Source organism: Hippoglossus hippoglossus, chromosome 12 (assembly GCF_009819705.1).
Source record: "Hippoglossus hippoglossus isolate fHipHip1 chromosome 12, fHipHip1.pri, whole genome shotgun sequence".
NCBI lineage: Eukaryota > Metazoa > Chordata > Actinopteri > Pleuronectiformes > Pleuronectidae > Hippoglossus > Hippoglossus hippoglossus.
In genome coordinates this window covers 15,455,317-15,471,464 of record NC_047162.1, presented here as the reverse complement: position 1 = coordinate 15,471,464, position 16,148 = coordinate 15,455,317, and the positions used below count along the sequence as shown (strand labels likewise).

General features: G+C 43.3%; 2 protein-coding genes across 7 annotated transcripts in view; both read left to right on the top strand.

The window, feature by feature from the left end:
* LOC117771723 (A-kinase anchor protein 2) overlaps positions 1-7,001 on the top strand; it is a 72,318-nt gene extending 65,317 nt beyond the window's left edge. For 4 of the 6 annotated variants that reach the window (XM_034602429.1, XM_034602428.1, XM_034602432.1 and 1 more), the window contains 7 exons: positions 51-413; positions 630-728; positions 844-945; positions 1,031-2,450; positions 2,540-2,718; positions 3,532-3,570; positions 5,358-7,001. In XM_034602429.1, the coding sequence (XP_034458320.1) occupies positions 51-413; positions 630-728; positions 844-945; positions 1,031-2,450; positions 2,540-2,718; positions 3,532-3,570; positions 5,358-5,501 (2,346 nt within the window). In that variant the 3' untranslated portion in view covers positions 5,502-7,001. The remainder of the gene's footprint in view (positions 1-50; positions 414-629; positions 729-843; positions 946-1,030; positions 2,451-2,539; positions 2,719-3,531; positions 3,571-5,357) is intronic. The other 2 variants (XM_034602430.1, XM_034602431.1) reach the window with 2 other exon arrangements.
* A 2,333-nt stretch (positions 7,002-9,334) lies between these two features.
* LOC117771732 (thymic stromal cotransporter homolog) lies at positions 9,335-15,403 on the top strand. Its single transcript, XM_034602444.1, has 7 exons — positions 9,335-10,054; positions 10,866-11,036; positions 11,621-11,818; positions 11,914-12,085; positions 12,879-12,962; positions 14,844-15,000; positions 15,100-15,403. Exons 1-7 carry the CDS (start codon positions 9,581-9,583, stop codon positions 15,158-15,160), a joined length of 1,317 nt encoding a protein of 438 aa, XP_034458335.1. The 5' UTR covers positions 9,335-9,580; the 3' UTR covers positions 15,161-15,403.
* The last annotated feature ends 745 nt before the right edge of the window (positions 15,404-16,148 follow it).

Below are 16,148 nucleotides of genomic sequence, written 5' to 3'. Positions count from 1 at the left end.
TGTACAAAATGTGTCCACTACAGCAGCCTGACCATGTGCTGTGTCCACAGGAGATCCGTTACCTGGACCAGGTGTTAGACGCAGCCTCTGAAACACCCACTAATGGAACCTCGTCTCCGTCAGATCACCACAAACCAATCAGCGTTGACAGAAGCTCCCCCTCTGTCTGTGTGTCAGCATCCCCTCCTGTCAATCACCAGCACATCATCGTCGAGGGGCACAGACAGACAACGTTCCTCCACCAGGACGACTCCCTCGTCCGAACCAACGGGCACGTGCAGGGGGAGGAGTCGGGGAGCGGCAGGGCGAAGTTTGAGCTGAGGGCGTTTCAGGAGGAGAGGCGGCCCGCGAAACTCTTTACACCCGGAGAGGAGCAGCACGTCAGAGTGACGAGGACACGACCCACAGAGGAGGTGGGCAGCAGACCACAGAGTATATTAATAAAGATGGACGATAGGGAAACTGTTTTAAAATCAACAGATATTGGACTGTAGTTACAGACATTGAAAAACTTAAAACTTAATATGCATGGAAGTTTCCTCCTCTCAAATTCAAATGAATTGAAAAGCTAAAGTTTACTGTTGGATACTCGATGGTGATTCTCCCCCGTGTTTGTTTTCTCTGTTCAGGTTCACGAGTTGGAGCGTGAGCGTCAGGAACTGATCAAAGACCAGGCTGTGAAGAAGAATCCAGGCATCGCCCGGCGCTGGTGGAACCCTCCTCAAGAGGTGGGTTCCAGTTAAATCCTTGATCCTTGATTTCAGTTTGAATTCTGCTGCTTCCTGACAAACTGACTGACAAACAAACTGGTTCCTTGGTTGGTTCGTTTTCTTTTCTTTCCAGGTTCCTTTGGAGGAGCAGCTGGAAACCGACCAGCTCGAGTCGCTCAAGAAATACCAGGAGAGGAAACAGCAGAGGCAGAATTATACCTACACATACACACAGGTAACACACATACACACAGACTTTGATGATAAGGATTACTTTCCATCTTTTCTTGACACATTTCTGTCTCAATCGCTATTTGCAGCCACAGGTGTCAGGCCCTCCGTCAGTGGTGACCTTTGACCCTGAGCTGACCAGGAAGGAGGACATTCTGGAGAAGCAGATTGACTTCTCCTCTGCCAGGAGGCAGTTCCTGCTGGGGGAGACGACAAGGAAGGACGTAGCTCCTCAGATATATTCGGCCAAACCTTTCTCGAAAGCCACAACCAGGAGCAGCCAGGGGAGCAGTGACATCGTCACTGACACCGGAGAGAGTCACGTGACCTGGTCTGATGAAGGAATCGCAGGTGAATTCACGTGCGCACGAGCCGTCATGAAAATCCTGCATGAGGAAGAGGAAGGGAAGGGTCATTTCCTGCCGCCCTACCACCCAGAGGAGTCCGACTCGGGATTGGACGACTTATCTGTCCGCTCTCAGGACACCACAGTGTTTAGCTTGGATAATGTTTCCGACAGCGGGGCTTCGCTGCCCCCTACCCCGCTGCCACTTACCCCGGTGTCACCTCCCACCCCCCAGCCCACCACACCAGTCAACGGGCAGACCAATGGCAGTCCAACAGAAGACGAGCTGGAGTTCCACGCCGGGATGCTCGTCCAAAACGCCATCCAAAATGCCCTGGCGGCTCAGAACGACGGGGAGTGGCAGCCATTGGACTTGGATTCTTCCCAGTTCAGCACTCCGGTGTCTCCATCCTCAGCTTCAACCAGTAGTCCAGTGCCAGTCTCCTTCTCCCCTGTGTCTTCTGGTGGAGCCCCAAGTCTCCAGTCGCCTGTGTCCTCCAGTCCAGCTCCATCCAACCCGTCCCCTCTGCCAGAAAGGCATCCAGAGGTGAGAGTCACTTTTGAAGAGAAACCGTCAGAATTCCTAGAGACTCAGCAGCCACAACTCCAGACGCCTTCCCCGCCGCCATCTCAGACTGTCTCACCCCCGCAGAGAGCCAGAGACGGAGGCCCCAGGATCAAAATCCAGTCCTCTTACGCCAGGGCGCTTGCTTCCTCATCTCCGGCTCAAGCTCCTGCCTCAACAGCTCCCGTCTCCAGGCCGACCCCAGTTTATCGCCCACCTTCCCCTCCGAGCCCGGAGAAACCGGAGTACAGCTACTTCAGTAAGTACTCCGAGGCGGCCGAGCTGCGTAGCACGGCTGTGGCAGCGCGATGCCCCGAGCCGGAGGCGGCGGCCAGCGGCCCGTTCCGCCTGCGCTCCAAGAAGCAGCGAACGTTGTCCATGATTGAGGAGGAGATTCGAGCGGCTCAGCAGAGGGAGGAGGAGCTAAAGAAGCAGAGGGAGACGGGGCCTGTGGTTAAAGTCCGCCCCAGCAACGTGTCCAGCAGCGGTCACGGGCCTGTGAGGACAGGGATGAAGAAAACAACCATTACTCCAGCGGATAAGATGAAGAGCAACAGTCTGCCAACTAGACTCACACTGACAGCGAAGACAGCACCAGGTTAGTTGTTTGAAAAACCACCAAACTTAACGTGATCGTGCCACTTCAACAAACTTGTCTGACTCTTTGTGTTTTTGTGCGATTCGCAGGAAAGATCGAGAAGGTTCGACCCGTGCCGCCCGTCTCGCCCTCGCCCTCAGAGGGAGCCCTGTCCGACGCCGGCAGCGAGGACTCCGGGGGATCACGACCCAAGAACTACATGCAGACGCTCATGGAAGACTTTGAATCCCACAAGGTGAAGAGGAGGGAGAAGATAGAAGACAACAGTGTAAGTATTCCATCAAAGAATTAAAGAAAATAGAGAATTCAAAACTGTCAACCATCAAAAAACAATAAATCACAAGAAATACATTTTTGTTTGCACAATTGTTACCATTATTTTTTGTGATTTACTCTTGAAAATATAAAAAACAAAAATGCTACATCCCCCAAAACAGTATGAATGATTAAAATCTTGACCTTCCATCTATATTTCTCAGTAAGTGAAAGTAGCACAAAGCTGACAACAGCTTGTCTCAGTGTTAGTGGCCTAAAATGACCTCTCATTTGGATTTTGTAAAGTCGGCATATATTGAATACCCATGACTCATTGGTATGAGCAAATTCTGTGCAACACCAGAGGGAATCTCCCCGCCTGAAACAGGACATGAAAATGTGTATCTGAATACGTCTCTTAATAGTCATTGTTAAGATTTATGTGTCTATTGACAATAAGTGTTGGATTTTGTCAGACTTAACTGTTAAAGTTAAGGTTTAAAGAAATTTGCGATGACACAAAATTGGCTTGTTTCATTAATTTTCACGTAATGTGAAAATATAACAGTTTCACTTCTCCTCGTTGAATCTGTTCTCTAAGAAATCATGAACTGCAAAGTAACAAAATACACAGAAAACATGCAGTTTCATTTAAATGTCATTGAGTTAATTTCCTTTTCAAGATATTTTCCTGGATGTATCTTGAACTGATCATGTTGCGGTGCGCTGTGTTTTCTCGCTGCTGGTGTTGTTGATTGTTTCTCCATGATGACATCACATGTGTTGACTTTGTGTTACTGTTGCTTCTCTCCTGCTGGTCGGTCAGTATGCCCGCTTGCTGCTGGCTAAGGAGGTAACCACCGAGGTACCTGTCGCTCCCCCGACCCGTTCACTCCGTTCACTCTGTTTACATCCACAGACCTGGGCCAGACTCCAATCTGAGAAACACTGTATATTGTGGACTGTTTCTGCACAGTTCAAACGCTTACATCCCATAATAGAGTAGCTTCATATACCGAGACCTAGCATCTCATTGAAAGAATCATTAATCCGGGTGATCTGAATATGATTACAAAGTTGTTTCCATGGCAGTTTTTGTATTGTCATGTCAAGTGCATATATAAAAAGAACATTTAAAGCAACACTGTGTAACTGAGCAACAGCGCCCCCTGCAGCCTCTTGTGTTGATTGATTATTTTGGGCTCTGTGTCGTAGATAGAAAACAGTCAATCCTCTCTCACTGAACGGAAACCTGCTGGACCTGATTCTAACGATTGAAGCTGTGATCAGACAGTTCCACACTTCTCACAGGAGATTTTTACCCACTCAGCAAAGTTACATAGAGCAAAAAGAGACGTTCAGGGTGAGGAGTGGAAATGAAAGAGGAAACATTCTCCACCATCAAACACATTTTTAAACTGCTATATTGCAGTTAAAAAAAAGTTGCACAGTGTTGTTTTAAAACCACCAAAGTTGACAAAAGTCCTGGACGATGAAAGACACAAGGAGATTTACAAAATAACACAAAACAATATAAAATAAAATAGAAATAATAGGCTAAAAAGTGAATACAAATGACTTAAAGACTCTTAAAAGTCTGAGAAAACATGTAGGTCTTTAGTTTACACTTAAATGTCATCGTAGACGAGTCAACAGTAAGAAATACAAACTCTGTTTAAATGTTCTAGAAATTAATCCGGTGCAGATAATATAAATGGGAATGTAAAGAAAACCTAAATCTGTTTCTATCTGGTCCCAGGTCTGCTTGTGGTCTCACTGCTTATTGTTCTGTGGTGGTGGTGCTGCATGTGCCTGTCCATTGATTTGTGTGTGTGAGCTTTGATTCTCCCCCCCCCAACACACACACAAATGTTTACCTCCTCTACGAGGACGCAGGATTTATGATCTATACTGCAGCCAGCCAAAAGGTGGCGATCAAGATGCTCTGGCTTATCTTTAGCTTCTTCTTTATATACATTTCAAGCTGGTTATAATCAATTTGAGGTCTTATTTACAAATGAGAGCATCAATGCTTCTGTTTCCAGCGACATAACAGGACTCAGTCTAATGAGAATCATGTAGCGTCCTCCTCCATCATTTTAGATCATCATCCTCTGTTATGTCAGATCTCAGCATCGCACCTTCTACCCGCATCTACTTCCCCTTCACCCTGAATCCTGCTCACAGAGAAATGTCCCCCTTGTGTGGAGATGGGTGTTTGTAAGAGTGTGTGTGTGTGTGTGTGTGTGTGTGTGTGTGTGTGTGTGTGTGTGTGTGTGTGTGTGTGTGTGTGTGTGTGTGTGTGTGAGAGAGAGAGACAGTGTTTGAGGATTAAGTTAAAAACAGTTCTGGTGTTCAAGCATGAATCTTTTGCTGTATTTATCAATATTAAATGTGTGTTTGTTTTTACTGTCAAATGTTGCAGGTGCGCTTCATTTTGCTGTTTTATTTTGACAAACGTGGCTCAGACGCAAAACCGTCATTGCGGGACGATCTAACCAAGCGCTCCTTCAGTGTTTGACATCCACTGCACGTTAAAGTCACTGTGGTGTGTTTTGTTTGTGACGGAACAAAGCATGGGTTTGAACCACTTCTTAGCTCGCAGCAAAAATGAAAGTTCGTACGTCTGATTGTTTGTTTTGTGTTCGTCAGGTTCTGGAGGCCACTCGTGTCACCAGGAGGAAAAGCGACATGGCGCTGAGGTGGGAAGCCGGCCTCTACGCCAATGAGGAAGGAAAGGAGGAAGAAGAGGAGGAGGAGGAGGAGGAAGAAGAGGAGGAAGAAGAGGAGGAGTAAAACGGCTCCTTTTGAGAGACGGTTAAGGGACTTGGTCGGAAGGAGGAGATAGAGGAGGATGAAGGAAGAAATGCAAACAGGAGGAGAAAGGACAAAGAAGGAAACAGTATTTATTTTACTTATAGTATTCTGATGATCATGTGAACCGCCGGCTTGACCGATGGCGCTCATCGAGGAGATCGATTATTGGACCTGACGACTGAAGAGGAGCACGTTAAAAGACGAAGAATATGTGACAGACATTTGAAGTGTTGCAGTGAGTGACACTTTGAAAGGGTTTTCTGGTGGTTTAAGAACGTTCTGCAGAGGTTTATATGGGACAGAAGGTTTTTTACTAGCTGGTAGACGCTGAATGACTTAAGTATTCATAGGATTTTTCACTTTCTTGTTGACATGTGGGCTGAGATCTAAAGATTTTATTACGACAGGTTGCCTGAGACTTGATGAGAATGATGGTTTTGGCAAAGTGAGCTTGATGATAAACCGCAGTGATCTTTAAGTGTGGGAAGATGATGCAGTAGATGAGCGGGGGTGTATGCTGATACTGGTTTTGATGGTTTTGATGCTACTGCAGAGAGGATGTGATGTTTAACAGGATTCTAACCCAAGCATCACTTTCTGAAGTTTTAACGGTGTGTATCCTGCGATGCCACAGCCCGTCACAGAACAGTAATAACACACAGACAACACGTCGCTCTGAGCTTTCCTTTTCAAGCACCTGTATTAAATCTCAAGTGGCGGCTTTAAGGCTGCTGCACACTAGAGGACGATCAGGGCGATTTTAGACCCAATCTGCCCTTTCCGACAATCGCGGGGGCGTTTCCGCCTGGAGGTCACTCGGTGCTGATTATCTGCAACAATTAATCCTGAAGTGTGAGGGGTTTACAAAATAATCGTAATTCTACAGGTTGAGTCTGAGTCTCCCTGATCTCGAATTGATTCGCCTAAAAGTTGTTTGCCAACCGCCATAAAAGAACTGAAGAAGAAGAAGAAGAAGAAGATATTGCGAGTTTCTGTGAGATTTCAAGTCTCTGGAAATCCCCACTGTGTGTGGTCTGACGTTCTGGCCAAATCATCAAGTGTATGTGTTGTAAGATTATAAGATTATAATCATGTCTGTGGTCTCCCACGTTTTTAAAATCAGTCAAGAGTTGAAAACCCTCTGGTGTGCAGCAGCCCTTCAGCGTCAGTGTCCTTGAACCGTTACAATGCCAGCGAGGAAACCTGCGAAACGAGCATCGAGGTGCAACTTTGCCTTAGACCTGTCAGTTCAAGGTTGAACGCTTCACACGTATGATGTATTTTATCCTCTCCTATCCTGTATTACTACGTTTTCGGTAGACGTTAGAGAGAATACACAGCCCCATATAAACAAATCACTATTCTTCAGTGTGCAGGAGGAGACAGGCCGGGGGGGGGAAGGGAAGCTAACTGCAGGTTATGTTTGTGTCAGTATGTGTTAAATAAAGAAAGGGCTGGGTCCAGGGTTTTATATTCTTTTTTTTTTTTTAAATCACTTATTTTACCTTCGCTGGCTCCGCCGCTTCGTCGACCTGTGCTTTCTGATGTAAGCAGTTTGTTCTCATGTATTATACCGAGGTAGGACTGTGTATTTGATAAATGATCTAACTGAGGATAAAGTTTGATGAAAAAATATATTGAGGAAAAAAAGCTTTTTATAGAAAAGTTGTTATACCAAAAGCGAATGTTGATATTCAGAGAGAAACGAAGTGTCGGCCTGAGCTCTTGAGTCTATTTAAGAAAATAAAAGTACAGATTGTGTGCATGGCATTACACTCGTTTCCTGACCTGACACAAGCACACGACAAGACGCAAACAGACGATCAGCAGCAACGGGCTGAGCAGATGTTCATTTTACTTACTGCAAGTCGGGGTTGTTGATTTTTTTCTAAGCGAATATATTGATTTTGCAGGATGACGAGATTTTCTGTTTTGTTAAAATGGACGAAGAAGAGACTGATGATACTGTGGAATGTCCCGTTGTAGAAAACGATGTTTCTGTTTGAAATGAAATCACAAAACACGCTGCAGACACAATCGGAAAATAAGTGAGAATTGAAAGTAGAAAAATGTAGATGCGTTTTTGTGAACCACTTTTCACTCTTTATTTTGAAGCCATCCAGATTTTTTTTTATCCAGGATTATGATATTTTCTTTTCTGTAAATCAAAGGTTAAAGTTTTGATCAAGTGTCCTTCAGCGAGGCCCTGACCTCTCTGTCTGCTGCCCCTGAATAAAATCCTCCAATAAATGTCTGAAATTCAAAGGAACACTGAGGAAAAAATGCACAAAATGTAAAAAAAAAATGTAAATGTAGGACACGTTCTCTCACTTGATGATAATGAATCTGTATTGTTTCGTATTTAAAGGAAAAGTCCCGGTTGGCAAACGATGCCAAACGCATGTGCCAGCTGCTTCACCAACCAGAAGTGAAAACCAATGACTTCTGCCTCTTCGGTGCAAACATTTCCCCCTGAAACAAAAGAAAAACACCTCACATTGGTTCCAGAGAATCGTCCTTGTTCTTGTTTTTTATAAACTTTTAATAATATATAAAAGGGGAAATAAGTATTTAATGATAAACGACAAGGGTGTTTTTTTATTATTATGAGAATGTAAAGGAAAGTGTGTTATCGATATCACAAGTACAACAAGAAAAGTGCTGTGTTGCTGATCCTGCTTTGAGATTTATTCTTAGCACAAGATGTATCTGGGATTTTCCAGACATGACTCAAGCTTGCAGACATCTTCTTTTTTTTTTTTTAAATGCGTATGTTAGTCATTGTGGCTCTTAAAGTTTTCCAAAGAGAAATAAGAGATTTTTTTAGTGGAAATATGAGTTTTTATTTTCCAGGATGAATAACGGATCAATTCCTTTGTGATGAATGATTGTTTTACTGTGGCCTATTCGGGACGCGAGCTGAGCGTCCACTCAAAAACTGTGTTCACAGCACAATTTGGTTTTTTTATTAACAGACACAATCATTTCTGCTTCAAAAAACCTGCTGCGATTCTCACTAAACACTTTTGAAAAGGTAACAGACATCACGAACACCCAGAGGATTCATAACTGTGTGATTTACTCTTATTATTATTATTATTATTATTATGCTTTTGTTGTTTGAATTGACGGTGCAGAGGAGATTTATTTATCATTTGAAGACGCTGGTAGCTTGTCGTCGCACCGAGCTTCAGTGTGTGACAAAGCAATCGATCACGTATTCGTGTATAACCTCTGTCCCTATGTTAACCACTTGTATGCTCATACTCTGCTTTGTTATTTTATAGCACGTGTAAGGCTCACAGTTATACACCTACTATACATATTATGAATATTTTCTCATTAAAAACAAAACGTGTAGATGTCTGGTCTCTTGAGTGGTTCGTTTACACACACACACGCTTTTATTTTGACACTAATGAGACGAACAGGTACTCACATATTTTACTATTAGTCCTGTGATGACATCAGTGAGCTGTTATAAGTGTTCGTGCTTGTGAACGTCTTGTTTTTCAGCTAAGACGGATCATCCTTCACCTCTCAAACAAATAATAATAACACATTTTATGTATGTGGCACTTTTCAAGCTTTTTATGTTTTCACAAAGAAATTAAAGTCAGAAAACACCGCCCACCCGTGTAGGACTCAAACACTTCACCCACCCCTCCATCGACATAGTGGTGAGAAGATAATGAGTGAATTTTCATTTTTTGGGTGAACTATCCCATTAAGTATAATAGTGTTAAAGTAAAACAAGATCAAAATGTGTCTTCAAGGAAAAACCATTAAAACCAACCAGTCAAACCAATAGCAGGATCTTAGAGGGGAGTTGTCTTTGGAATAAAAAACTTCAAACCTCATCATGAAAGTTATTCCAGATGTTGAGTTACTTTCAGTTTGGACCACAGGCTGTTTATAAAAAAGTTTTGGACACGTGAGGAGGAAGTGGGTGTGACACTGTTTTCTCTGGTTCATGTTTTCGAACATCCTTCAGATCAACCCGGACGTCTGCGTCTCTCCTCGGCTTGAATCACACTCACCCTGCTCCTTGGGAAATCATGGTGACACCGATCTGGTGTCAAACTGTCTCCGCGGTTCTCCGCCAGATTGAGCCGATCGTCGTGCTGGAGCAGCTGGGCAGCTGCTTCTTCGACACCGCGCTGCTGCTGGTGGTCAGGGACCGCAGCTCCAACGCCTCGTACCCGGGTCTGTCCGGGGAGGCGAGCCGGCAGAAAGCCATGACCGACTTCTTCATGACCTACAACCTGATCATCCGCTTCGTCCCCATCCTCCCGGCGCTGCTGCTGGGCAAGCTGAGCGACCGCGGCTGGAGGAAAGCCCCCATCGTGGTGCCCCTGGGCGGGTACGTGCTGTCCCGGCTCGCCCTGCTCCTGGTGCTCATCTTCCGGCTGCCCCTGGAGCTGATGTTCGGGGCCGCGGTTCTCTTCGGGCTGTCCGGCGGCTACTGCGCCTTCTGGCCCGGACTCATGACGCTGGCGTCGCTGGGCTCCACGGCCACTGACCGCTCCAAGGTAAATGTCATAGAAACCTTCATTATATTAAAATTATAGTTTATTATAAGCATGACACAAGAAACATTATGTAAATACTTTATGACAATACACTGGTGCTGACTAACCAATTACAAATAGGTAATAAACAAACAATATTAATAATATTAAGAACAATATATAATAAGAACAGCAACAATAATATTGATACAAATAATAACTTTATTTGTAAAGCACCTTTCAAAACAGCCATGATTCACAAAGCTGACAAATACAAACAATAATACAAAACGTCAAAAACAACAACAAAAATAACAAAGATGAAAAATGATATGTTACTAAATCTAACATCAGCAGCAACAAATATAATGATACCTAATTTAAAGGTAATGGCAAAACAAAACAGTAAAGGAAACATAAATAATGGCAAAGCACGATCAAGTGAAAGTCATACGTTTAATGTAAGTTTTGAGAGATGATGATAAATATGTCAAAGTCCATGTATCATAACGCGTAATTCTTACATTTTCACAACAATTTAACTCTACAGCTACACGTCCAGTGGACGAGATTAATCAGATGTTAGTTGATATCTTGCAAACTGAATTATAACACAAATTGTTTTCATTATTCACTCATTTCTACAGATTTTCTTCCATGAAGCAGGATTCTCTTAAAAAATATTAAAATATGCCCAATGTTGCAGTGTCAGGTTCTTTCCTCCAACAAGTTTGGTGGAAATCAGTTTAGTAGTTTTATGGACTCGTACAGTCCGTACAGTTTGGACGTGAGGTGTGGGTGGTTTTGAAAGAAGCTGTGTGTTGTCGTGCAGGCGCTGATGAGGGTGGAGCTGCTGTACGGGGCGGCGGGTCTGGTGGGCAGCTTGATCTCGGGTCACCTGTTCCTGGTGAACAGCTCCGGTCTGGGAAACGGAGTCGTCCTGCTCATTGTGGCCACGCTGCTGAACCTGCTGTGTCTCATACACTCCATCGTGCTGCTGCAGGTCAGTGTGTGTGTGTGGTGTGTGTGTGTGTGTGTGTGTGTGTGTGTGTGTGTGTGTGTGTGTGTGTGTGTGTGTGTGTGTGTGTGTGTGTACAATATTTCAGAGGAAATGAAAGTGTGACTTGTGACATTTCTATCCCTAAATTCAGCAGGGAGCTAATATTTCACTGAGAAGTGAACAGATGTTACAGATGTTGATGAAGCAGAAGTTAAAGGTCCAGTGTGTACGATTTAGGTGAAATTGATCTATTGGCAGAAATTGAATATAAAATAATCCCTAGTGAAGTTGAACAACTCTTTGTTTTCTTTACCCTAGAATGAGCTCTTTATATTTAAATACTTTATAATCACATCAGGAGCGGGTCCTCTCTACGGAGGCCGCCATGTTTTTTACAGTAGCCCAGACTGGACAAACTAAACATCTTTTGAGTTTTTATGACAACTGAAGGCTACCACAGGTTCTATCTCATGTTTGGAAGGGGAGGGTGAGGTGAGGGGTATTCAGCTGCAACATGCAACTTCACCACAAGGTGTCACTAAATCCTACACACTGAACCTTTAAGTGTGTGTCCGTCTTGATTAAAGGTGAAACAAGTGTCCATCAGCGAGTCTGGCGAGGACGGTAACCTCCTCGCTGTTGCCGAGGCGCCTGGCGGCATCGACAGGTGGAACATTGTTCTGCTGTTCGCCGCCGCCTTCCTGTATGACTTTGCTGTGGGCGGAGCCATAGAAATACTGGGCGTGTTTGTGTTGAAAGAGCCGCTCAGCTGGACAGCCGCTCAGGTAACATTTACCAATTTTTGTTTAGTTTTTTTTTTTTTTTATCTTCTTGTATTTTCTTATCCGTTCACTATCTTTTGTTCTTTTTCTTCCTCCAGGTCGGTTACGGGAACGCAGCCGGCTGCTCGATTTTCCTCACCAGCTTCGTCGGTGTCATCTTGTTTCGCCGCTGCTTCAGCGACGTCATGCTCATCCTGATCGGCATGTTCTCCTTCGCCTCGGGGATCTACTTCATGTCCTTCGTCACAGCAACATACATGTTCTACCTCGGTGAGTTTGCGTATACTTTAAAAACTTTATAAAACTGGGTTACATACTAAGATTAAAATCTGCAAATTATCGATTGATCTTTAGATTTTTTTTTTTATTGATTGTTTAGTCTATAAATTATAATCTAATCTCAGAGTTTGAGGTGACGTCTTCAGTTTGGTTTGTTTTTCAGTTTAAATCCCAAATATGTTCCATTTATTTTGCTTTAGAAAACACAACAAATTATTGAAGAAGCTGGAATCAGAATTTTGAAGCCTCTTTGCTGGTGATAACCGTGGACGGAGACATTAGGGTTTTCAGGTTATCAGTCCATTTGTCCCATTGTTGTTGATGTGATGTCTCAGGAATGCCTGGAATTACCCACATGGACTCAAGGATAAACTGATAAGAAATTGGAGGTTAAAGGTCGAGGTAACTTTGGTTTCACACGCCCAGACGTTTCTCGACAGATCTGTCAGCGCTGGAGCAAGAGAGGGGAAGTGTATTCAAATCGTTCCTTGTCTGAATCAAACACAAACGGTTCTAAGAGGATTTAGGTTGTCATTAAAAATCTTTAAAATAGGAACCAAGATCAGGAAGTGCAAGTGAGTAGAAGCCATAAACATCTTATTCTTCCCCCAGCGCTCTATACACTAAAAACTTGTCATTTCCTTAAATGTCTAATCTGGTAATACCAGAACCAGAGACTGTACGTGTTCCAGTGTTGGTTCATATTGTGCATCTTGTTCACATTGTGGGGGGGGGGAATTGAGAGGGAGAGAATAATAATGACTGAGTGTTGATTTGTCCGCAGCTCGCTCGCTCACCCTGTTCGCTCTCATCCCGTTGCCAACGATCAGATCTCTGCTCTCACAGCAGGTTCCATCATCCTCATATGGTGAGTCTGCAGCCTGTGTGTGTGTGTGTGTGTGTGTGTGTGTGTGTGTGTGTGTGTGTGTGTGTGTGTGTGTGTGTGTTTGGATTTAGAGCCACAGCTGCTACCGACAGTTGCAAACAGTTTTACATTATTAAAGGGTCCGGCCATTTAAATAAATACAAAATAAGACAAGTAACAGATTTTCACACAGAGATTTTAGAAGAACTATTTCTTTGGTGGAAAGTAGATTTTAAAAAAAGGAAAATTCACAGCGCGGTCCATGAATCAATCCCAAAGAATGATCCTCCTACATTGTTATAAGCAATGTGCGATGTTGAGTGTGTTTAAGGAGCTGCTCTGTGACACAGCAACAGCAGACGTAAGGCAGAACAAGCTTTTAAAACTGGCAGTGGATCACATTCCTCTGCTAAGGCCCGACAGACCACATTTGTACTCACTAGATCTCACTCACATCAAGATCCATGAGTTATCGTCTGAGAATCAACGTTAAAGAAAGTAAAAAAACAGTTCTGGGATCTGCACCAACATTGTATTAGCTCTTCTCTGACCTGAACCACATCCTTACACCAAGTTTCACTGTAATCACTCCTGTGTTGTTTTTGCGTAATCTGGCCAACAAACAAATTGACGGGGGTGAAAACGTTAGCTCCTCTGTGGAGGTAAAATCTACTTAGTTCTTTGGCAGAATGTACGTCCATAAATAGTGAAATCTGTTTAATAGATTATCCCTTTACATGGCCCATCATTGATCTGTGCTGCCATGTGCAAGAGTAACTGGCTTTCTCCACTGGCGGAGGACAAGAGGCCTCTGGAGCTTGGTTGTGTTCGTGACTCATTCATTATCACACAGTTGTAAAAACCCTCTGATCTCAGGCTACATATATCTCTTCATTTTCATATCGATCTTAATCAAGTGACCATTATTTTGACTCTGTGCAGCTCTTGTGTTTAGAGTGTGTGCAGCAGTGTAGCACACACACAGAGGAGTAGTGTGTACTGGAAATCTCCCTGTTAGGCCAGTCAGACCAGTTTATACTCAAATCATGACTTATTTTAAAGAGTCTGTTCTCCTACAAGTCAGTGCCATGCTTCCTCTTTCTAACACACACACACACACACACACACACACGCACACAGATAACTGATGACTACAGGACCAGGGTTATTTATTATCAGGTTTTTTTTTTCCAGTGTGTTTGCTGAGACGTGATCTCACTTCAATGCAAACATACACACCTTAAATACCAATCTCTTTCCTGCCCACACACACAAACAAGGAAAATAAAATTTCTCTCAGTAGAGCACATATCTGCGCGACCAAAGTTCACACACTCATAGATATCTGAATAAATCAAGATCCATGAATCATTGTCTAGGGGAACTGGTTAAAACAAAAATAAAAAATAAATAACGCCCTATTTTTACAACGTTAAAGATACAGATCCACATCAGAACTGAATACGTTCTTTTTTTGGCTTATATTGCATCTCTTCACCAAGTTTAGAGGAAATCCGTCTTGTGGTTTTCTGCGTAATCTTGCTGAAAATCAAGCAAACAAAACATAACCTCCCTTAAAAAAATAAATCTTTACTATGCAAATGTTTTAGGCACAAAACCGAATGAGGATGATTTAAAAACTCATGGATGTTATTTATCGGGATAAAGTGTAGTAAACAGGAAACACGTGAATTATATCAATATTTAGTGCGACCACACTTCATCTTTATTCTAAGCTGAGATCCAGCTGTTAATGGCAGCTTCATATCTACTGCACAGACATGAGAGTGATATTTATCTTCTTCTCTGACTCCTGGTGAAAAGAAATAAGCTCATTTCTTCAAAGGGTCAAACTTTTCCTCACTCCTCCTCCCTTCCCATCAGGCACCACTCTCACCTCCCTGCAGCTGACTCTGAAGTTCGCCGGTCTGACCTACATCCCTGCCTACACTAAGATCTACCAGAGAACCCTGGAGTGGTTCCCAGGCTTCATCTTCACGCTCTCCAGCATCTTTACTGTCCTGGGAATGATACCCATCAGGTAGGCTGCTGCTGCACATCAGAATATCGGTTTGCAGGTTTATTTAAAATCCTATGATAAAAACCTGAGCCACAAACTTCTCCTGTTTCCTTCCTCCAGTATCTTGGGCTGCAGATCACCTCAGTCGAGTCAGCGGTACAGACGGATTCAGGGCGACTGATTCACCAGAAGAGAGTTAACATCAGCACAAGGCAGACGGGAACTGAAACGTGAAATGAAGGAGACTCACTTCCCGTAACTGGAGGCGATGCAGGAAAGGAGTTCCTACTCTTGTTGTAATGCTGTTACACAAGGAAACATACATTTAATTTTTTCATGAGCATTTTACGAGACCTTAAAGCAAATCTGTGCATCTTTTTGACCCTAAAATAGCAGTTTCAAAATGTTTACTCTTTTTTCTCTCTTCTCACCATCAGAAGTTTGGAACTGAGTTAAATTAAAGGCTGATGTTGGACTTCAGATCAGTTAAAAAGACTCAGAAGTCGTTAAAAATCGGAGTTTATCTCCAATATTCAGCAGGAAACTGTTAAAATATGAAGAATACTTGACAAAATTTGGTGGATTTGTTTCAGCGGCAGCTCTTCTGGTTCAGGAAGCCGGGGATCATGGGTAATATCCCCCCCTTCAGTTCAGTAAAAGACACATTGATTGACTTTGTTTCCATACATGAAAACCACTTAAAGGTTCAGTGTGTGAAGTTTAGTGACATCTAGTGGTGCAGTTGCATGTTGCAGCTGAACACTCCTTCCCCGTCACTGCACTTGAAATCAGCTCAAACCAGTCCGACAAACTGGGGAAAGCTGTTTTTGAACTTTCGACCCTGATGCAGCCGAACGTCATGGACCAGTGGATTTCATCAAACAGTGAAATTAGTGCAAACTTCCTCAGAAGGATCCGTGACATGTCCACCCCCTCGTACACACGGGTTTCAACATGACACAGAGTTTTCAGTGATTGCATCAGATATGAATAGTCCCGTTTTTTTTTTTTTTTAATACTGCGAAAAGATCATGTTTGCTTTTGTGAAACGAGTCAATATAACTCCAACCATCACTTTATTTAAGTTAACATCGAATATATGTAATTCCTGCTGGAAGGTAAGAAGAGGCCTAAAACTAGATGGATACTAGGATTTCATTTGGGAGTAA